Genomic DNA, 24,274 nt, shown 5'->3' on the forward strand with positions numbered 1-24,274 from the left:
TCATTTACAATTACATTTTGAGACCTCTCAGTGAGACAGTTTTTAAACCATTGGATGTGGCAAGTTAATTTTATATTGTTCTAGTTTTTTAATCAAAATGTTGTGCAGTCAAATGCCTTACAGAAGTCTAAATATTATATTAACACTATTACTTTTACCAACCCAATTTATAACCTCATCAAAAATATATTATATTAGTTTGACAAGATCTAATTTCCATAAACCCATGCTGATTTACATTCATTACATTACTCTCCTTTAATTCTTTACTAATTGAGTCCCATATGTCACACCATTATTTTGCATGAGTTCAATGTCAGACTGACAGGCCTATAATTACCCTGGTCAACCATTTACCCTTTTTAAAAATTGGCACACCATTAGCTTTTTTCCAGTCTTCTGGAACTTCCCCAGTGCTCCAAGTTTTATAGAAAATCAATGTTAATGGTTCTGTGGGTTCCTCAGCCAGCTCTTTTAAAACTCTTGGATGCAAGAATCTGGACCTGATTTTAAAAGGTCTAGCTTTAGCAGCTTCTCTTTAACATCCTCCAGAAACACTAGTAGAATGGAAAGAGTGTTATCATCACCGTATGATGAGACTATATAATCTGTTTTTTCCCCAAATAAAGAACAGAAATATTCATTGAACAATTCATTGAACAATTCTGCCATTTCTGCATTATTATTGATAAATATACATTTCCATAGACCAATACCATTGCCAGGATTATTTTTGTACTTAACATATTTTTAAAAAAAACTCTTTGAGGTATTGTTCTGCTCAGTATTGCAATACCTAGCTGATTTAGGAGTCTAAGTCTCATTGAAAGTCAATATGATTTAGGCTCCTAAGTCATTTTTTAAGCTGAAACTTTGGCTCCTAAGACAGCTAAGCATTGCATTGATTGCCTTGGGAAAGTCAGAATTTCTCTGTGGCTCAATTTACCCATCTCTAAAATAGATATAAATACTACAGATCTACTTTACAGGAATATTATGAGATTGAATCAGTTAGAAACTGATCCTGTAACACTGAGGCAATGCCTAAATACCTTTAAAAATCTGGGCTTTAAGCCCTTGTCTAACTTTAGAAACATGCTTAAATACCATTGACTTAAATGGAAGTGAAGCACATGCTTATGCTCTTTATCAGCAAGTTAAAGACGTATGGGTTGGATGAATGGACTATAAAATGGATAGAGAACTGGCTAGAGCATAGGGCTCAACGAGTAGTGATCAATGGCTCCATGTCTAGCTGGCAACCAGTCACAAGCGGAGTGCCCCAGGGGTCGGTCCTGGGGCCGGTTTTGTTCAACATCTTCATTAATGATCTGGAAGATGGGGTAGATTGCACCCTCAGCAAGTTTGTGAATGACACTAAGCTGGGGGGAGTGGTAGATACCCTGGAAGGTAGAGATAGGATACAGAAGGACCTAAACAAACTGGAGGATTGGGCCAAAAGAAATCTAATGAGGTTCAACAAAGAAAAGTGCAGAGTCCTCCACTTAGGAAGGAAGAATCCCATGCACAGCTATAGACTGGGGACTGACGAGCTAGGCAGCAGTTCTGCAGAAAAGGACCTGGGGGTAACAGTGGATAAAAAGCTGGATATGAGTCAGCAGTGTGCCCTGGTTGTCAAGAAGGCTAATAGCATATTGGGCTGCATTAGGAGCATTGCCAGCAGGTCGCAGGAAGTGATTATTCCCCTCTATTCGGCATTGGTGAGGCCGCATTTAGAGTATTGTGTCCAGTTTTGGGCCCCCCACTACAAAAAGGATGTGGACAAGTTGGAGAGAGTACAGCGGAGGGCAACAAAAATGATCAGGGGGCTGGAGCACAGGACTTATGAGGAGAGGCTAAGGAAACTGAGCTTATTTAGTCTGCAAAAGAGAAGAATGAGGAGGGATTTGATAGCAGCCTTTAACTACCTGAAAGGGGGTTCTAGGGAGGATGGGGCTAGGCTGTTCTCGGTGGTGGCAGATGACAGAACAAGGAGCAATGGTCTCAAGTTGCAGTTGGGGAGGTCTAGGTTGGACATTAGGAAAAAGTTTTTCACTAGGAGGGTGGTGAAGCACTGGAATGGGTTACCTAGGGAGGTGGTGGAATCTCCATCTTTAGAGGTTTTTAAGCTGAGGCTTGACAAAGCCCTGGCTGGGATGATATAGCTGAGGTTAGTCCTGCTTTGAGCAGGGGGTTGGACTAGATGACCTCCTGAGGTCCCTTCCAACTCTAACATTCTATGATTCTATGTACTTAAATGTTTTGATAAATTGGGGCCATAAAGTAGATACCAGAGTTTTTTTTAAGTGAAGGTTGATTTTGATAAATTTTGTAGCCAAAAGAAATAAAAAATCTCATTCTGGGTGTGGAAGTTTATACTGAGGAAATTGCTGTGCTTCCTGGTTCCAAGTCAAGCACGATAATGTACTGGTAATTTAACCAAAGAGAAATTGTATCACAGCATCAGCAGCACCAGAAAACAATAAAACACCCAAACTGTGGAAGAGATCACCTTCAACAGTGCTCACAGACTGTACCAAGAAAAAATATTAATAGCAGGGGAAAAACAAAACCCCTTGTCTGAAAGGAAACAGCACCCTCTGCCAGTCTCAGCACTGAGAAAACACCTCAGACATTTTCACAATGAGTAGCGAGGCAAAAAAGAGATGAAGTACTTTTAGCTTAAAATATACAGTGGACCTCAAAATATACAATGCTAGATAGAAAGAAAATGGAATGTAGGTTGTGTGCAAATATCAAGGTTGAACAGTTGATAGGAAATTATAGGATTGCTCTAAACTATGCACATAATAATAAACTATATTTGTCCCAAAAATTCCTGAAGAGGATTATAACAATGATGTTCAAAATATAACGTATAAGCAGATCTTTTAAACACAATGTCCTAGTTGCCTTACAATTATTCTCCTTCATCTGACCTTAACAAGATTCCTCTATCTGAGTCTCTTTTTTGCATATTTTTTTAGATGATGAAAGGGGAAAGTTAAAAGGGCTGGGAAAAGTAGCAAAATGGTGTAAAACTCAAAAATAATAAAAAACTAGAAATAAAATTGTATTAATGAGTATTTGTAAATAATAAATCAGCAATCCTTTGCACAGCCCACAGGCAAACTACATGTGGTCTGAAACAGACAACATATACACCTCCGTGGCAATTACTATCTAAAATTGAACTTAAGATTTGTTGGTTTAATTGTACATGCAATGTAATTCTAATCTGAATTTTGAGTATTAAAGTTATTTCTAGAATAAATTTTGCCACATTTATCTTTGACATGTCAGTTCTAGTTATGCAGAATAACCTGTGACTTTATAACTTTTTGGTACAGGTGGGATTTCCTGGTGGGAGATAGTAATGCCAAATGCATTCACTTTTATGCAGGAGCTCGTATGTCACTTGGCACTGAGGAGTTAATTTTTTTTTTTTACGCATTACAAATCTCTACATGATATTGCACTTTCATGTTACCCATCTAGACACTGCAAACATCAAAAAAGCTATCAAAGCACAAGCACGAAGCAGAAACTAGTGGCCTGATTTACAATGGTACTGAGCATCTACAACTCCCACTGAAGTTAAACTGAAGCTACAGGTCCCTCAGACATCTTAAGGAACACTGAAGACAACTCATAAGTCGTATCACTTCTCACTGAAAGTCACTTCCTCACCCTACACTCCTCAGCAAATCTAGTGAGTTTCTTATGGGAAACTGAAAAATATTTAACTACTCCTCTTCTAACACCACAATATCAGAGCCGCAAATGTGTGGGGCAAATGAACTAAACAGTTTACTAATTAAAAACAGCTGCAGGACTCAGGTCTGAACAGAGATATGCATCTACTCAACAGAAGTCCCATCTTCATTTAAGGAAGCAGCCATGTTAAATGCACCCATTTTTTAAACAGAGTCAGTTAACGTGGATATTTTCTTAGAGCTCAGTTTTGCGTTCCCACAGCTTAACTTGTAAGAGTGGTGGTAGGAGAGAGAGAGAGATTGCTATCTGCAGCACTACTTGCTCCAGAGAGTTTTGTCATGAAGGAACAGCTTTACATTATGATTGGAACCTTGTCCCATCCCTGGGTAGTCCTATAGGGTTCTACTAAATCAGCACATCTCTTGGTCTCCACTTTTCAGTACACTCGTCCTTGACAAAGTAAGGGCTATAGATGCCTTCTGGAGCTATACTCTCCTCACCAGTGGACTTTCTGCTGCTGGGTTGTTGTCAGGGTCTGAGATAGTAGAAACCAATATGATCTTGGGCTAAAAATCCATCCTATTATCTATAAAAATCCAGACTTGACAGAGAATCTGGGTTATTGCCCTGTGCTGAAACAAAAATTTGTAGATGTTGGACACATAATTCTCTACCAGTAAATATAAAAATAACTTACACAGGTCTCTGTTTGTGGCAAATGCATAGCTAAAATCTGTGAAATATTGTTCTACTATTTACTTTTAAAATGAAGAAAAACAGTAAAGTTAGTCAAGTGTTCAGGAAATTTATAGTATGAAAAGAAAGAAAGGTTTATTATGAATTAGGAGCATGTTCTATTTGAATTCTGTAGCTCTTATATTTGGTTTACATTAGAACTCCAACTAATGTACAGTTTGGTAAGTCACAAACCAACAAAGAAAGCAGATTTCCAGGTCTACAGTTTACTGACGCACAGAACAGGGAGGTTCTCTTGGTATATCAGGTGTCATCACATTTCACAGATCACTGAGGGAGTGTCAGAGTGCCCAGCCCCAAGAATTCACTGAAACTTTAAGACAAAAACTTATGACATGACAGAAGCTGAGATCCCCCTGCTTAGCTAGAGGTGGAGCAGGGCCATGTTCATTGCTGCTGGAATGGCTCTGTTGCGGCTGAAGGAGGTGGCTTATTCTGAGTGATGTGGAGGAGATTTTACCTCCACTACAGAGACAATGACCCTTGAGTTGCAAATGCCTCTGTGTCCTCTTAGCATTGAGCCCTACTGCAAGAGCAATTAAGGATGGCTACCACTCCTACTTTGTTGCTATAGGGGCAGATATCTCCCCATCTCTATCCCCTCACCTCAGCCTTACCTTCCGATGAGCTGCAGAATGGGACGAATGTTTTTTGATAACCACCTGAGTATTTAATATTCTAATAGTTTAGATCAGTGTTTCTCAACCTGGGGTTTTAGAGGGGTCGCAAGTGCAGAGCTAGTATTGGGGGTGGCAAGAAAGGCAATTGCCTGGAGCCACAGGGGCGCCATGAAACTAAGTTACATGCCTCAGCCCCGTGGGGGTGGGACTCAGGCTTCAGGGGTACAGTAGTTTGGAATGGTTAAGAACCACTGGTTTAGATGTTCTGCATCCTAGTGCAGTAGTTACAGAACTTAAGACAATAGGTTTAGAACTCCTAGGTTTTCTTCCTGGCTCTATAACTCACTTGCCTAGGAAAAGTCACAATTTCTTAGTGGCTCAATCTGCCCATCTGAAAAACAGGTATAATAATATTGACCTACATTGCAGGAATGTTTGAGATTTAATTAGTTAGGACCTGATCCTCTACTTCCTTATGGAGACAAAATACCCTTTGAAGTAAACATAAGTTAGCCTAGGTAAGAAATGCAGTCTCAGGCCCTGATAAGAGATTAAGTACCTTATCAAAAGCTTAAGTCAATGGATAAACTCCTATTGACTTCAGACTTTGGCTTTGGATCAGACCCAAAGAGGAGGATATGTCTGTTTACTGAGTGGAAAGGACAGAGGTGATACAGTATCCATAGCTGGAAGGTCAACATTCAATTAGTAAACACATAAGAAGGGAAAATTAAAAAAAAACAAAACCAAAACCAAACTCAAAACTTACTGTTATCCACAGGTTATCAAGTAATTCATTAGCTGTGATTCGGTGCGCAGGATCTACTCTCAGAAGAAGCTGCAGTACATTGTTAGCTATAAAAAGACACTTGGATAAATCTCATTTTTGTTAATTATAATAAACCCAACACATCTCCCAAATGTCAGCATGCTTTAATTCAGCAGAGAATATTTTACTTATGAGGCAAAGTTAGTTTATAAAATCATTTAAGTGAATTTTTTTCTTAGCCTCAATTTTATAAAAAATACATTATTTAATGGTAGTAAAAGAGTCCAAAATACTGTAATTGTTTACTGAGTTCATTGTTGCATTATTGGTGTTTGTTTTGTCATATAGTTGGGTACTTACCAGCCTCGCTAACTGTTTGCCACATTGGATTATTAAAATGCAGTTCTCCTTTCTTTATTAGTTCAAAAAGCTTTTCTTCTGAGTTTGCTATAAAAGGTGGGTCACCACATAATCTATAATAAAAGTTAGGTCAATTAACAGATTCTTACCTTTTACACTGATGGAACAAACAGGTACACAAAAGCATTAGGATAAAACACACCAGTATGACTGAAGACAGTTCAGAAGGGAACTACAAGAATGGTTCAATATCTGAAAAGTATGCTTAAGTAGGAGAGATTAAAGGACTTAGCAAAGAGAAGGTTAAGAGGTGACTTAATCACAGTCTCTAGGTACCATACAGAGAGAAGATAACTAATATTTCACAGATTTTTAACCTGACAAAGATGTAACAAGAGCCAATGGCTGGAAGTTGAAACTAGAAAAATTCAAACTGGAAATAAGGTGCAAATTTTTAATAATGAGTATAGCAAGTTATGGAAACAATTGACCAAGGCATGATAGATTCTTTATCAGTTGAAGTCTTCAAATCAAGAGATATGCTCTAGTTCAACCACAAGTCATTGGGCTCAATTGGGAATTATTGGATGATATTCTGTGGTCTATGCTATGCAGGAGGTCAGACTAGATGATTATCATGGTCCATTCAGACCTTTAAACCTACTAAATTATTTTGCTTGGGGTTGTTCAAATAGTGGAAGCACAGTCGCAGCCTCCAAAAGTCCCTAGTCTAAGAAATGCATGAGTTAGAAAGAGTTCAGTTCTCAGAGCCCAGACTTGAGTTTGTGGCACTAGCAGTTAAAACATTTTTTTTTAATTTGCAAATTGAAAAAAATTGACATAAGCCATTCAGAGACAAACATGGAAACTCATGATGTCCTTTGAACAAAGTGAATTTTCAGGAAAGACCACTACAGGAAATTAAGTAACTTTGATCTTTTTAAATTTGACATTTACTGTATGTAGTCACCTCTCTAAACTTTATTTAGCTACATAATGTGGAGATTGCCAGATGTAGCATAATGTAAACTAATGTGTCAACAGAAAAGTGATTAAGAAAACAAATCTACAAAAGTGTCACAAAAATATCTAGGAGGTACCTCTGTGTGTGTGTGGTATTTCTCTGTATCAAATAAATTATATAACAACTTTCTTATTAGTACAGCATTAGAACAAATGACTGCAATATATGGTGTTGGACTTCATGTCTGCCAATTCAGTTTACACTTAAAGGAAATAATAGAATACAGTATTACTATATTGTATTTTTCCCCTTATATTAATTGTATGCTGACTAACATGGAAAGAAAAGAAACACATGCAAAACAAAGCTGGGTGAATACCTATGAAAACATTTGTGCAAATATTAAATCCATGAATTTCCTTTGCCTATGTTCTTGCCCTGTTTGTGTTTGTTTCTTTGAACATTATAGTTTACCGGCAGAAATGTTGAGAAAAACACCAAATTCCAAGTGATCACTACATAATATTCATGAAAAGTAAATTTTGGCTTTTTAAACGCAAAGTATTCACAAAGGAAACTAGAATCTGCTGAAATGCTAATCAAATCAGAGAGCAGAAACATATGACCTATGTTTTCAATAAAAACCAACCAACAGAAATTAAATTTCAAATATCAAATATTCATAAGTTGATTGTGAACAATCCATAGACAAAGAATTACATGGCAAATAATTTCAAATAGTGACTAAATTCTGCTCATGGACTATTGGAAACAGAAATAAAGCCTAAATTGATCAAATAAATTATTTGCCACAAATTAAGTTTTTAGTTCTATTCTCAAAACACAGAAGTAGCTACTGAAAATGTAGTTGGCATCTCCTAGTGAAGGATGTCTGTCATTTTATATCAAAGTATAGAATTATTATTCTGGGATTTCTTTTACTTTGTTTTAATTTTTAATTTTGTTAAGGTAAAATATAAAATTAATATTTTAGCACTTTTTCGTCCCCCAAAGCTTGAATCTCAAAATCATTTTAACAAAAACAACTCTGTTCTCTTTTATCCTTCACTATTTTTTTCTCACAGAACTTATTCACATGGAACTCAAATTCAAGAAAAGAGAATTTTAAACCTGGCTTCATGTTACTCTGTGATATTGTAAGTACTGGACAGTGAGGAAGTTTGTGTCCCCCATCAGTTGTCAGCTACTTGTTGCTGATAGGAGCAATGTAAGCATCAGCCAGTGGCAAGGAGAGCCTAGATTTGCCTCCTTAGGTAAAAGCCTTATCTATGTGGAAATGTTAGATAGCTGTCTCTATTAGCACTCTCTGAACTGCTACAGAGAAATTTGGCAGTGCTGATTGCACATAGGAAAGAAACTCTTCACCCTTCCCAGTATACAACAGGATTTAGGCAAACACTCAGTGTACTGAGCAACAAGATTCCTTTATTGATCAATGGGCTAGCATACTTAGGCACTTTAATGGACTCTTTTCATTGATTACTATTGTTTATGATTCTATTACTACACGTTAAAAGAGAAATGAAATGGAAAGTTGAAAGTACATCTCCACTTAAATTATATATAAAAATGCATCATGCTGGCACTGTCCCATTATGCAGAGGCAGTCCTGTGCATTATCATTCATGAAAACTGACTTCATGAGTCACCTTATGCCCCTCAGATAAGTAGAGATCAAGCCTGTTGTGGCAATAATACACTTGGTGTCAGGATGGAGCACATCATCTGCAGTGCTGCAAGATCCTTGGCAGCTAGCAAATTAAAAGGGAAGCATTAACAGTAGCCTAGAAGGATCAAAGTTGTGATAGTGGCAGTAATAGTTGTAATAGCTTCTTTAAATCCATTAAGGGAGAACCAGACACTTACGTCATGATGCTGAGAGCAAGGGAGGGGCCACTTGCAAAAAGAGAGTTTAAAACAGAAGAATATCCTATTGCTTCCTCTAATATTATTTTCAAATTAAGCAATAAAAAGAAGTGTGAAATGGATTCTATTAACTCACCTACAGTATATTCCATCTTGTGCTGTCAACACAACTAGGTGTGAATTAATGCTCCATTGTTCTGACACAGTTGCGATTATAAAATGCTAATTTAAAATATTTATATTGCTAATTAAGGAATAAGGTCAGAAGTTCTGAGCTGTGACTGCTATCAACACAATTCACTGCTCTGAATTTTACAAGTTCTGAGCAGTGAATTGTGCTGATTGCAGACAGCTCAGAATTCTTATTAGCCAATCGAATCACCCAATTTCTAAATGCCCATTTTATGTAATATATTCTATTGTACTGAGTTGTGCAACTATAACTGCTGCCATGCCAACATTAATACCATAAAGTCAGATCATAAAACTGATGCTACATGACCATAAAAAACGTTCACATAACACTATGCACACTAGAAATAACAATAAGAATACAGGTAGTAAAACTACAATGAAGCCTTCAGTATGCTGAAAACAAAAAGAAAGGTGGGATAGTTACAAAGTTTTTAAAAAAAATAATAATAAAATAAAAAACCCAAGAACGGAGGAACTAATGTATGGAGAAAGATACAAAAATCCAAAAAGGGGAAAGTATGAGAATATGAATTGCATGTGTGTCTGTGTGTGAACATGTGTGTATATGTACAAAGGCTAGGTCATAAAAGGCTCAGACTGCATTCAAGAGAAGTAGAAAAGTCTTGGGATAGAAAGTACACCAGTTGATCAAACAGAAGGAAGCAAAGCTTTAAATAAAATCAATGCATTAAAACCATAAACGAGGAGAGGGCAGCTAAGAAGAGAATGAGATCAAGAGAAAAATTAAGAATATGTAAATATTAAACCAAAAAGGGCCTCTGTAAGTATGTGACCTTTACATTATCTTATTCTCACTTTTCATTCTCTATAGATTGTATTATGCAGGGCACTGCTGTAAGTATTTTTGCTGTAATTTGTTTTTAATAACTGGGATATGCTCATGATTTTTCAGCTAACAACCAATTTTGAGACACTTATCTCTCTGAGAAATAACATCTCATAATTTGGTAACAATGAACGTACTACAGTCTAGGCATGGTAATGCTGCTATATTATGAGAAGCTTTATGAAAGACATGCATACAGTCCTGTAAATATAAGGATTGATTTTTCCATCCTACAACAGCATGCTTTGATAGCTATCAATGTAAATCACAAAGAGTCAAATCCAGCATCTTTTCAGACAGACATGTAAGATCCAGAATGAAGTGGAAATTCATCATTACTGCTATATGAGGACAGACAACCTGCAGCGAGACTCTGCAACCCACACACACCATAACTGCCTGCCAGCTATTATAAACTGGAGAAAAGGAGACAAGGTGCTGCAGTGTGAACCACAGGGGTATGAACCGTAGAACACCCTAAGTTGTTACACTCTGACTATCCTTTGCAGACTGTACTGACGCAATCTAAAAGATACCTAATTCGCATTGATGTAGTCATGTTTCAGATAGGACTACGTTAACATGAACTAGACACCTTCTGGTTCATACTAACAGGATCTACACAAGGCTGTTACAGCGTGACATGTTAGAGAATTCTACAATTCACACCTCTCTAGTTCGCATTGCAGCACCTTTTAGACAAGCTCTAAGCCCTACCCCCATGCACATTTCCCTGAGTATTCAGCCTTTTTCCTTGGGCTGTGAATTCCATTTGAGGCTTTGCCCTACAATTTGCAAGTCAATAGCCAATTTCCCAGGCATACCTCAAGCCAGCATGTTAAAAAGACAACACCTAAATCCTTAGTTTAATTTTTTAGAATTACAATGCAATGTTTCTGTAATCAGATGTTATTTCAGGACTATAAACTGGTTCATAACTAAATGTGTATTCTTCAAAATTTAGGACATGCATTTGTAATATATTTCATATAGATTGGAGATTTTGAGATAACAGTCTATAACCTCTTTGCACACAAGTTTACTTTTTATTTTAATGAAAATTCATAAGCAGTTTTATTACAAAGGGACAGTAGATTTTATATGAATTTTACAAACTACTTACAGCATGTACATAATGACGCCTATGCTCCAAATGTCACACTGTTGGCTATAGTCATGGGCACTGATAACTTCTGGAGCTACCAACCAAGCAGAAAAAATAATATTAATAATAGAAAAAGTTACTTTTAAATGCTTAAACACAAAGCATAAAGAATATGCTGATGTGGTATAATTTATTCCCCTATGAAAAAAGGAACCAACAGCAGATGTTTAAATGAATAATGTACAGGCCTTAACAATTCATGTTGCAATGTCCTCACTTTTATCATTTAGCTGCTTACAGGATGGTGACACTGTGACATTAGTTGTGTGACTAAATGTGGTATTGTTTTTCAAGTCGTAAATTGTTAAAACATTATTTATAAAATACTGATTTAAGTTACTGCGTATCACCGCATAAACATGTTTCCTTTCTGAAAAATAAGTATATTATATAAGAATATTTACTTTTTCTTCATAGGACATAAAGACTTTGGGTAGCACATGTTGTTATTCTTACATAGTACACAATTTTTTAAAAGTTAACAATACTCCTGAAAATAAAAATGTTTTTGAATATTCAAATGGCTTTATTTCTATAGGTCCTAGATTACAAAATGCATACACTATATCTATTCACTAATCATTTTTATGTTGATATATTCATATGTTTTAAAAAGTGCTGCTTTGGGGTCAAATTGGTGGTCCTTTATCTATTACATCGTGGGCCTGAAGATCATGAGTTCACTGCAAGACTTGAAGATGGCATGTTTTGCCCCAGAGAGAAAGAAAAAGCTAAATACTTCATGCATCAGTACCCCAGCCTCTGCAGCACTGGAGCAAATTGACACTAGCTGTTTTAGCAGGTGTTGTCCCACTATCTCAACAAAGTCTGATTAACTGTCTCAACCTCAATAACATTTTAATATACTATTTAACATTCTGTTGCTATTTAAAGTCTCCTTTTTCAAAGTATTAGACTCTAGCTTTGAAGATATCAAGCTACAGAATGATACATAATATCACAACTGGTACACAAAGATTTGCAAAGGAGCATTTCCAGTGTTAGTATTTGCCAAATTTATCAAAAAACATAAATCAAAAGATCATCTCATCCGTAAGACATTAGCAAATTTATTATCTTTTAAGAACATTTTATACAAGCATTAATCTATTCTATTAAATGCAGGGGAAAAAGATGATTACATTGCCAAGTGTTACAGCTGGGAGATTCGTACTCTCATATCTCCAAAATAATAAAATATATAGAGCCAGATTCTTCTTGGTGTAACTCCAATAAAAGCAATGGAATGACCATCAGAAGTCATGGCCCAAAGCATTTTTAAGTGCTTATCTTGTACTTGTTACACACACTGAATAGAAAGAACAGCTATTTGTAATTTAGCTGTAAAGGTTTGCTACTGATCACAAAGTGATTTCATCCTGCACAGAACCCTCCTTTTAAAAAATATTTTGAGATACCGATTTTTGTAGGCTGAAATGCCTGTGGCACTACAGTTTTATTCTTCATGATTTTCCTCAGATGGAGATCTATTTTTACTTTGTTAAACATACATAGTCAGCCAACCAACCTGTGAAACTCATTGCCTGAATGTATTATGGAAGCAAAGAGCTTAGTAAGATTTGAAACAGAATTAGATATTGTATGATGAGGACATCCACATTACACAAGATTAAAAAAAAACAAAAACGTTTAGAAGGTCAATAAACCATCCACTAACTGACTTGGGAGGGAGCAGGGGAATTTTAACAAATTTGACACATGGTCAGATTATCCATAATTATCCACTTCAATATTTCTTTCAAAGCATCAAATATCGGTCACCATCAGAAATAGGAACTGCCATATGAGTGGTTTTACGTAAAGCAATATTAGGCCAGGTCTACATTTAAAAGGTAAGTCAACCCAGTTACATCACTCAGGGGTGTGAAAAATTTATACCTTGATCAACAGAGTTAAGCTGACCTAAGTCCCAGTGTAGACAGCGCTAGGTCGGCAGAAGAATTCTTCCGTTGACCTAGCTATCACCTCTTAGGAGATAGACTAACTACAGCCAAAGAAGCTGCTTCAGTGCTGCAGCTGTATTGTGGTAGCAGTTTAAATGTAGACTTAGCTTCGGGGCTTAACCCCTCTGTACCTCTTTTTCCCTTTGCAAAGTTTAGGAAGACTGGGGTCTCCAAGTCCTCTCTTTTTATCTGAGGGAGGTTGGGGGAGGTAGATGTGTGTGAAATTTGAGACGCACAAGTACAAGCTTCCTGTTTCTAGTTAGGGCCTTTATTTAGTAACAAGTAGTGAGCATACTGAAGGCCAGAATAAGGGTTGGGATTCTGCTTTTTGGGGGGGTGGGTGGATGGTCGATGCCTCTTTCCCTTAGATCCACAATGTGAGTGCTCTTTGCAAGACCTAATACCTTTCTAGCCTGCTCTCTGGCAGACTGGAAAGAGGAAGGACATCTGACCAAACATCCGTCATACACTCTGTTAGTATACAATAGCTATGTTATCCTTTATTATACTGGGAGCAAAAATTCAACACAATGCATTTCTAGTCTGTGAAATCCACTGCCACAGGAGAGGCCAAGAGTTTAGTAGGATTTAAAAAACGGATTAAAATTTACATGTGAACGTCTATGTTTACACAAGACAGGATATGAAGTTTTTAAGGAATATAAATCCTCATGACATAAGCTGGTCCCTAACTGCCAAGGGCTAGAAAGAAACGTCTCCACTATTATTACTATTATTCATTATAGTTAAGGATAAGATTATGTCATGGAGGTCACTGATTCCATGACTTCCAGAGACCTTCATGACATTTTCTGCTTCAAACTGGGGTGGCAGGGCCAGAGCTGTCAGTCGCCATGGGTGGCAGGAGGACCAGGAGCTCTGAGCCATTGCAGGCGGGCCTGGATGAGTCATAGCTCCCAGCTGCTACGGGTCGGAAGGGGCGGCCCCCGCATCTCACAGTCGCTACAGGCAAGGGAGGGACCCCACAGCTCCCAGCCACTGTGGTCGGCGAGGGGACCTGGAGTTTCCTGCTGCCATGGGGGGCCCCCGCATCTCTGAATCACCGGCCCCACAGGGCAGCAGGGACCTCACAGACCCTGAGCTCCCAGCTGCGATCCCACAGCTATAAGCTGCCACAAGCAATGGCAGTCCAGGAGCTGTCAGCCGCAGCTAGCAGGGCTCGGGCTCTCATCGCCCAGTCAGCCCCATTTTGTCATAGTTATTTTTAGTCAAAGTCAGGGACAGGTCACAGGCTTGTGATTTTTGTTTATTGCCTGTGACATGTCCCTGACTTTGACTAAAAATCACTGTGACAAAATCTTCACCTTAATTATAGTTACTTGCACCTCCCTCTGAAGCATATGGTACAGATTACTGTCAGAGACAGGATATCAGGCAGATCATTGGCCTGATCTGGCATGGCAATTCCAATAAGAGAAGGGGGAAGCTCCTGACAAAAAGAGCTTAGAAATAGGCACCTCTCTTTCCATGGCTATTTGTGAGCAAGAAAGAACGTGGAGAGTTATTAACTGCATTTCTTCATGTAATGTGTATAAATAAACATTCATAAATTGTATGAAGTCCTGAACTTACCCATGTAGGTAGGAGTCCCACACGTAGACTGAAACATGCTTTCACTACCACCTGCTTTCTGTACAGCTAAGCCAAAATCAGTCACCTACAGGAAACAACACAGTAGTGAAACTATCCATATTGAAATGAAGCTGAAGTTTTTCTGTTCAGCTTAAGAGTTCACTGTTTGTAGCAAAACTGTTGTAGTCAGAGATAATGGAGTTTAACTGGATCTCTCAAATCATCTCATCAAACCTCCTACGTCAAGCAGGAAGGACTCTGCCGCATTCCTTCTGTATATGTACTTTACCTTGTATCAAACACTGCTAATGTTTGTTCCATAACTGCCTTGCTGGGCAACTTGTTCCACAATCTAAGCATAAGATATTTAAAAGGTTTTTCCTGATATTCAAAATAATCTTAGACCAAGAGCTCACCAAAAAGGAATATACCAAAGACAATGCATAAATCCCTGTTAATCATTTTGCTTTCTTTGTTGATAGGGCAAGCTAGGAGGCTCACATGAAATCTACTACAGATATTGGAGGCAATAATCAAATACAGTCCATGGTGGGGGCAAGGAGGGAAAAGGCCAGAAGTCAGGAAGGAAGATCAAGTGAAGCAAAACCAAACTTCTGGCAAATCAGACAGCTGTTCACAGAACCAACTGAGGGTTTGGACTGCTGCCAGAAGAAAAACTCCTTACTCTAGCAGTGACTAGATCATGCTCCCATGTGGCCCACTCCCCATACTGACTATGTGCTCCCTGTACAGCAGTAGGAAAGCTGAAAGGGAGAATGCAGAAGCAGGGGAGAGGGGGTGTTGAAAGTATGCTTCAGCTGCTCAAACTAGAGAAAAGAAGGTGAAGGCTCTTCAGAAGCAGTCGCTTGGCTGGTCAGCAGCTTGGTTCCACTGCACTCTGCTTTACTTATACTGAGTGCAGTGCAGGATGTGTTGTTTGTGCCTGCTTGTTAAGTCACTGGTGGGTCCCTTCACCTCACAGGCTAGCTCTTTAATGAAAAAAGGCAGGGGGTGGAAAAATAATTATTGCAGGCAGTTCTGGGGGCAATGTTCCGCTGACCTGGTCCAGACCTCAGAGTAGGATCCCAGCACACAAGGTTATAACACCACATAACAACTACTATTAAAATGGTGAACGAACAGATGATATATCATCTGATTTATTAGCCATCAAGGACCAATTATACATTAATTGGGTTTAGCTAGTAAATATTTATTAATATCCAACAAAGCCTAGAATGGTATACCATTTATATATAAATCAAGAGCTTAGTCTAGATGTGCTTTTTTCTAAATTACTAACACATTTACATTAAATAGGCAATAGGCATAATTTAAACATTAATTATAGCTTAGAATTCCTGGCAACTAACTGTAACTAAGAGTTTGGAACTATCCTAATGTAGATCTAGGTTAATAAAGTGTGCTGTCTTTAAGGTTTTTTCAACTGACTTAAAAGTATATCACTGATATTTGACCAAAAAAAAGTCTCTTTCAGCATTGGAACATAGCTTCCAAAATTATTCTTTCAATAGTATAATAGTATCTGCATTAGGTTGGGCAGATTTCTTTGTGTTCTTAACAACACAATGTAGTGACTCTATTCAAAAGCTACAAATAGGCATTATTGGGAGCTTGACTTTGATACCTGGATATCCAAACCATTGCTTAAAGCAAAGAGTTGCTACAATTTCTAGTCTTACCTTTATATTTAATTTCATTTCATTTTCTTCATCAGTTTCACTGCTTTTAACTAAAATGTTTTCCAGTTTTAGATCTCTATGAACAATATCTGTCAAGAAAAAGAACAACAAATAAAAATATATTTATTACTTGTAGTCAAAATATTCTGACAAATGTTTTTATCTCACGGAAATTACTAATTAAACTGAGTTTCAGTTTCAGTATTTAGCTTTCCATTAGTGAAAATTTAAAAGGAAGGAGTATTTGCCCTTTGATCCAAGGAGTCTTATATGAAGATTCCAAATCTGGATCAAATTTGGATCCATCTTCCTGATGATCTGCAATAAGAAAAACAGTTTGCATTGCTCTGTGTTAGACAGTAGCAGACCTGTGAACATCTTATAGAAAAAAGTAGTGGATTATCGATTTACAAAATGTGCATATATTTTCATAAATCTAGTCTCTTCTCATATCCATCTGACCAAAGGGGATGGGACTGTAGGTTTTGTTTTTCCCCCTTTCTCTGCCCACCAAAAAGAGAGAGAAGACCAAAGCCATACTTGCCTTAAAGAAGGGGCCATTCCACAGACAAGGAATCATATGTCTGAGTGGGAGAAAAGAGGAGCTTGCTAATTCCTCCAACTAATTCCAAAATATAGAGATGAATAAAATTTTCTGTGTTATTCAAAATACAAATCTTCATACTCCTACAATATAGGGAAAAATAACTGGACACACTGAATTCTAGTTTTCTGGCTGAATTGGTTAACTCTGTTATGGACTGTGCAGGATTTTAATGCTTCTCTGGGGTGAATTAAAATGCTGATGTTGACTGCATACCACTAAGTAAAGGACAGACAATTAAGGAATATCTAGAGCATTCCACACTTGCTTCTTTCTCGCTGCTGTAATAGACTATTTACTTAGCTGCTGGAATAAGTTAATGCTGTAATGCAAAATGGTTGAGACTTAAGAAGAAGAAATTAATGTTATTATATGGTGCAGGAACAAAGAAGTAAAAGGAAATGTTAACAGTTTAAATGGGGGGGGGAGAAGTACTAATGTAGGATGTTTCACTTCTAGGCCACATGGACACCAATACACTAGGAAATAAATAATATATATAAACAGAGATTACTGTTGCTCTTAAACAAAAACTGACATTCAGAGCCAAAGAATAAAATGCAAGTAATGAACACTCTTGCCTTTTTTGTGAAGATATGCTATTGCTGATGCAAGGCTCTGAATTATGTGCCTTGTCTCCTTCTCTGTAAAGTGTCCTTTCTTGTGAAGAATTTCTTTAAGTTCTCCATCCTCACACAGCTCCATTACAAGGTACATCCGCTAACATTAATAAAGAACCAAAATAGTGATTTTCTTTTATATCTCTGATTGAATATTTTGAGCACTAAAACTCTCAAATTTTCAAGAACATGTACAACAGAAACAAAGCATTACAAAAAATAATATGGATTTCAAAGATTGTTCTAAGAGTTCGTCATTCAGCATATTGTCAACTTCTTAAAAAAGAGACTCTTATAAAAGCATCACTGAACCTAAAGACACAACATGGTATTCTTCAATGACTATGAATGAAGTTATAGATACATATTATATGAGTGACCTTTGGTAAAGTAAGTGACTAAGAAAACGGCACTAAAGCACTCTCAAAAAAAGTTTCCAATCAAGCTTCCATCCAGTTCTGCTCTTCCATTTTCTCAGAAATAGCTGGGACAAACCAAAACTGAAAGCCAGTTTCTGGATGGGTGCTTTCTGCCTGTAAGAAGTGGCAGGAACACACTACAATGAGTGGACTGCTCCCTCACACTGTGCTACAACAAACATGAAGAGACAAAAAATAAACTTCACTATGACAGTAGCAGACTATAAACTAGCTAATCCTGAAAGAAAAGAAAGGATTGGGCTGTAAATTCACAAACTGAAGATAATATGTAAAAACTAAAACCAAGTCTATGCTAGCCGAACAGAAGCATTGTCTGCTCCTATTAGAGACAGGCACATAAATAAGTAGGGCCAACATGCTAGTCCCTTTAAAAGAGATGTGATATCACAAAAAACTTTGATTTTGGTCATCTTTTCAGCTGTGGCAGAAGGATTTATATTTACTACCTAGAAAGAACTTAGGAAAAATTAAAATGTAAATATCTCCACAATTTTCTAATTATCATTGGTAAGGAGAAATGTCCCATAAGAGAGGGGTGTTTACCACAAAGCAAAAGGAATTACTTCAGAATGTAGAAAGGAAGGCTTTTATTGATCTCTGTACCATTCATTAAGTATTAATAACACTCAAGAGTATTGCAATTAATGAAGCCTTACCTTAGGGGTCTCAAACACCTCTTCTAAATGTATTATATGCTCATGGTTCACTCTTTTTAAGATGCTCACCTCCCGTTCAAGTAGCTTCACAGCAGAGCTTCCAGCCTTAATTATAGATGGAAAATGCATTTTACAGAAAACAGGGTTACTTACCAGTAAGTATTGTTCTTCGAGATGTGTTCCTCGTATTCATTTCAATATAGGTGAGTACACGCCACCGTGCACTGGTTCCCAGAACTTTTTTCCCCTTAGCAGACCCCGTAGGGTCGGCTTAGGTGCCCCTTGGAGTACTGAGCTCATGTCGCAGTATATGAGGCACTGCCGACCCTGCGGGCCCTCAGTCCCTTCTTTCTGCCAACTCCGACAGCGGGGAAGGAGGGTGGGTGTGGAATGGATATGAGCAACACATCTCAAAGAACAACAGTTACTGGTAAGTAACCCTGTTTTCTACTTGGAGTGATTGCTCATATCCATTCCAATATAGGTGATTAAATAGCCATACCTTGGAGATGGGTAGGAGTCATCACTGAGCTGCTCTCATCAGCACAGGCCTGCCGAACCCCGGCTCCTCTCTCGCCTGCTGCATGATGGTGTAGTGGGACATAAAGGTGTGTACCGATGACCAGGTAGCTGCTTTGCGGATATCCTGCAGGGGCACTCTCTACAGGAAGACTGCCGACGAAGCCTGGGCTCTGCCTGAGTGTGCTGAAACAGCCCCTGGAAGCGGTACCTTGGCCTGCTCGTAGCAGCACCTGATGCAGGTGATGATCCAAGCGGAGATGCACTGGGTGGAGACAGGTGACCCCCTCATCTGGTCTGCCACTGCCACAAACAGCTGTGTTGACTTCCGGAATGGCAGTGTCCTCTCGATGTAGTAGGCCAGGGCTCGTCTCATGTCCAGCGAGTGCCATCGCTGCTCCTCTGCCGACCCGTGCGGTTTTGGAAAAAACACGGGGAGGAAGATATCCTGATTATAATGGAACTGGGAGACCATCTTAGGCAGGAAGGCTGGACGGGGTCTCAACCGCACCTTGTCTTTATAAAAGACGGTGTACGGGGGCTCCGAGGTTAAAGCTCTTATCTCAGAGAACCTCCTAGCTGAGGTAATGGCCACCAGGAAGGCTACCTTCCATGAGAGGACAAGCAGTGGGCATGTAGCCATGGGCTCGAAGGGAGGTCCCATTAGTCTGGCGAGGACCAGGTTCAGATCCCAGGGAGGCACCGAGTCATGGACCTGCAGGTACAGCCTCTCCACCCCTTTGAAGAACCTGACTGACATAGGGTGAGAAAATAAGGACCTCCCTTCCAGCGGCTGGTGGAAGGCTGAGATGGCCGCCAGGTGTACTTTCAGGGAGGCCAGCGCTAAACCCTGGAGCTTCAGGTGGAGCAGATACTCCAGGATCGCCTATGTAGGCGAGCAGCTCGGTGGGATGCCCCGGGACTCTGCCCAACAGGTAAACCGTTTCCACTTGGCCCGGTACACGACCTGAGTGGAAGGTTTTCTGCTGCACAGCAGAATCTTTTGGACCTGCTCCAAGCAGGCTCTCTCCCCCTCCATCACCCACAGAGCCTCCAGGCCGTCAGGTGGAGGGAGTCCAGGTCCGGGTACAGCAGGCGACCTTGGTTCTGGGAGAGCAGGTCGTAACGCCTCGGGAGCTCCACGGGCGGGGCGATCGACAGGTCCAGCAGCATACTGAACCAATGCTGTCTCGGCTAGGCTGGGGTGATCAGAATCACGTCCACTTTGTCCCTCTTGATTTTCAAGAGGACCTTGGGCAGGAGCAGAATGGGGGGAAATGCATAAATGAGAGTCCCCATCCAGTCTACGAGGAACGTGTTGGAGATGGAGCCTGGCTCGCGACCCCAGAGCGAGCAGAACCTCGGGCACTTCCTGTTTCAGGATGATGCAAACAGGTCCAGTTGGGGAACACCCCACTTGCAGAAGAGAAAAGTTATCACCTCTGGGTGTAGTGACCAGTCGTGGCAGGGTAGAAACGACCTGCTGAGGCGGTCCGCCTCGTCGTTCCTGACCCCCAGGAGGCGAGAGGGAGATATATGAAAGTCGTGCCTCACCGCAAAGTCCCAAAGTCGAACAGCCTCCTGGCAAAGGGCTGAGGAGCGCGCTCCCCCCTGCCTGTTCCTATAGAACATGGCCGCTGTATTGTCCGTGAGGACCTGCACCATCCTGCCCCTCAGGAATCTGAGGAACGCCTTGCAGGCCAACTGGACTGCCCTGATCTCCCGGACGTTGATGTGGAGGCTCTTCTCCTCCTCCGACCAGAGCCCCTGGGTGCTCAGGTCGGTGCTGATATGGGTCCCCCACCCCACGTCCGAAGCGTCCGTAATTGGGGTGACCGATGGGGCTAGATCCCGGAAAGGAACCCCTCTCAACACCTCCCCAGGAGTCCTCCACCAGTTCAGGGAGGCCAGGACCTGTGGGGGAACTGTGACCACCCTATTCAAGGAGTGCCTGGCTGGTGCATACACCGAGGCTAACCACGCCTGGAGAGGCCTGAGTTTGAGGCGAGCCAGTCTCACCGCATATGTACAGGCCGCCATGTGCCCCAATAGCTGCAGGCAGTGCCTGGCTGTCATCATGAGGCACCTGTGTAGTTGGGCAATTATCGTGGCCATCGCCTCAAACCGAGGCTGTGGGAGGACGGCTCTGGCCCAGGTAGCATGCAGAGTGGCCCCGATGAAGTCTATGCACTGGACTGGGGTGAGAGTGGACTTCTGCTCGTTTATGAGCAGCCCCAGTCTGGTGCATGTTGCATAGGTGAGGGATAGGCTGTTCCGAACGTGGGCCCTGGGTCTGCCCCTGCCCCTGATCAGCCAGTCGTCCAGATAGGGGAAGATCTGCACCCCCTGGGGCACATGTGGGTCGCCACTACCGCCATGCACTTCATGAAGACCTGGGGGCAGACGAGAGGCCAAAGGGCAGGGCCGAGAATTGGTAATGGCAGCCAGCTACCATAAACCTGAGGAAGCGCCTGTGGCTGGGAAGGATGGAAATATGAAAGTACGCATCCTTCAAGTCAAGGGCGGCATACCAATCTCCTGGATCCAGGGGACCGGGAGCAGTGCCATCCATGCCGCCTCGGTGCCAAGCCCAACTCGAAGGACCGCGATCAGCGACGTGTTGAGGTGGCCTGTATTGTCGGTGCTGGGTCCTTCGGCACCGGGATCCACGCCGGACTCCACACCAGGGATCAGGACCGGAGCCGTGGTGGCGAAGGGCTCGGTGCTGGGGTGCGGGAGCTGCGCGCACTGCGTGAGGCGGACTTGGAGCAACGTCGCCTCGAATGCAATGCCTCCGGTGCCACGGACTGTCCTCGGTGCCACAGGGAGGAGGAGCTCGACGACTCGTAGTCGGAGCTGTGAGGAGAGCCGCCACGCTCTACCCTCTTCGGCCATCTGGAGGGAGACTTCGCCCCTGACGGGGGTTTTGACCATCCACCTGAGGCACCCAGCGCGGGTTTACCCTGGGACACCAGTCCCTGCACCCTTGGCCGAGGGGTGGACGGAGACGTAGGCATGGCCATTAAGGCGCGTGCCGCGTGGAACGCCTCGGGGGTCGACTGTCCTTGCAAGGGCACTCCCCCACCCCCAGGAGTCGGGGGAGGCTCCCTGCATGGAGATGCAGGCACCGGAGTAGACTCAATGGGCTGTAGCTGGTGCATCTCCTGGCTCGACCCCGGCCGCGCAGGCAGTGCGGGGGAGCTCTGGCGCAGGTTTCTTGGGCAATGGAGACTGGTGGCGACGGGTCAACTCCAGTGCCGGTGGAGTGTTCCGCACTGAGGAGACGCTCGGTGCCGCGGGGGAACGCGCCAGTGCAGAGTCCAGGTGGAGTGCTGCCTCCATCAAAATAGCCTTCAGCCGGATATCTCGTTCTTTTTGAGTCCGTGGCTTGAAGGCTTTGCAAATTTTACATTTGTCCCAATGATGCTGCTCCCCCAGGCATTTAAGGCAGCGATCGTGGGGTTGCTTACAGGCAGAGGTTTGCCGCAAGCAGCCCAGGATTTAAAACCAGGAGAGCCGGGCATGGCCCGGCCCTAAGCCCCTAAGGGCGCTTTTATTCTAATTCTAACTATCTACACTTAAACACTTAACTCTAACTACTCAAACTATTTAACAACGATTATAGTCCGTAAAGGGAATGCTACTTGCTAAAAGGCAAGAGGCAAGATGTTCCAGCAACCGTCACGGGCGGAAAGAAGGAACTGAGGGCCCACAGGGTCGGCGGTACCTCATATACCGTGGCATGAGCGCGGTACTCCAGGGGGCGCCTAAGCCGACCCTACGGGGTCTGCTAAGAGGAAAAAAGTTCCAGGACCCAGTGCACAGTGCGTGCACTCACCTATATTGGAATGGATATGAAAATCACTCGAAGTAGAACATGACAGTATTCATTATATCACCATATATATTCCACAACTGCAATTTCTATTTTAAAAAATCTTATAGAATATATTTTAAAAAAACCAGGTCTTACATTTAGAAAAAGAGTTACAAAATAACTCCTATTGTACTTAGGGGTTGTTACCACTATAGATTATCTTTTTCAATTAATACTAAAGACATTTATAGACTGTCTTTCCATAATAAATGATTCCAAAGCACTTCACAAAATTGTGTGCATGTGAGAAAGAAAATAGTAATTACTTTTCCTAAGATGGAAAAAATGTGAATACACACATGTGAGAGACATAAAAAGGAACTACTTTACCTAACACGGAAAGAACATGACCACTGTTTAACACACACAGCAACGCTACACAAACATTCAAGACAGAAAATGAAGAAGAATATCAGGGGAATGCAGATAAACAAAATGTAATTACTCAAGTTGGAAGCTGGCCAGCTCACTGGAGCTAACACCCCTAATCCTGTGAACATGTGCATGGGGATCTCAAATGAACGCAAATGATTTTTGTCTTGTTCATTAGAAACTAACAGACAAAACTCCACCTCTTAACATCACACTGGGCTTTGGCTTACTACCAACTTGTATGGAAGAGTACAACCTACTCGTCTTGGAGGTCTCCCATTCATATATGATCAGACCCAAGCTTACTATTCTTGTCATATGATAAGAAGTGATTATAAGAACCGTATTTTCCTAACTTATTTGCAGTAACTTAATTAAGGAGAAGTTATCATTGTCAGTTTAGCAATTTGATCATCGTAAAACTATAAGCAGTAACACGACAATAACTGTAAGGCTACCGCTACAGTGACGGTGGCAAAGTCGCCGCCGTCAGATCGATTTCTCTGGATCGACTGAGCGGTCAGTGCAGACCCGCTCAGTCAATCCAGAAATCGACATACTAAGAGCACCTTCGCAAGTGGCGTAGCGCTGCATCGATGTGCAGTGCAGTGAAGACGGCGCGCAGAAGAGGAGCCCAGAAGTCGAT

The 24,274-nt window shown here is 41.0% G+C and overlaps 1 protein-coding gene across 6 annotated transcripts in view; it reads right to left on the minus strand.

Moving 5' to 3' along the window:
• STK33 (serine/threonine kinase 33) overlaps positions 1 to 24,274 on the minus strand; it is an 89,086-nt gene that overhangs the window by 7,677 nt on the left and 57,135 nt on the right. For all 6 annotated transcript variants that reach the window (XM_067540748.1, XM_067540743.1, XM_067540744.1 and 3 more), the window contains exons 5-11: positions 18,861 to 18,965; positions 17,726 to 17,864; positions 16,541 to 16,629; positions 14,838 to 14,922; positions 11,239 to 11,314; positions 6,223 to 6,335; positions 5,863 to 5,948 (exon numbers count right to left, since the gene is read on the minus strand). In XM_067540748.1, the coding sequence (XP_067396849.1) occupies positions 5,863 to 5,948; positions 6,223 to 6,335; positions 11,239 to 11,314; positions 14,838 to 14,922; positions 16,541 to 16,629; positions 17,726 to 17,864; positions 18,861 to 18,965 (693 nt within the window). The remainder of the gene's footprint in view (positions 1 to 5,862; positions 5,949 to 6,222; positions 6,336 to 11,238; positions 11,315 to 14,837; positions 14,923 to 16,540; positions 16,630 to 17,725; positions 17,865 to 18,860; positions 18,966 to 24,274) is intronic.

The sequence above is a fragment of the Emydura macquarii genome, unplaced genomic scaffold (genome assembly GCF_026122565.2).
Source record: "Emydura macquarii macquarii isolate MOO-44397 ecotype Brisbane River unplaced genomic scaffold, CSIRO-AGI_Emac_v2 contig_587, whole genome shotgun sequence".
NCBI classification, from domain to species: Eukaryota; Metazoa; Chordata; order Testudines; family Chelidae; genus Emydura; species Emydura macquarii.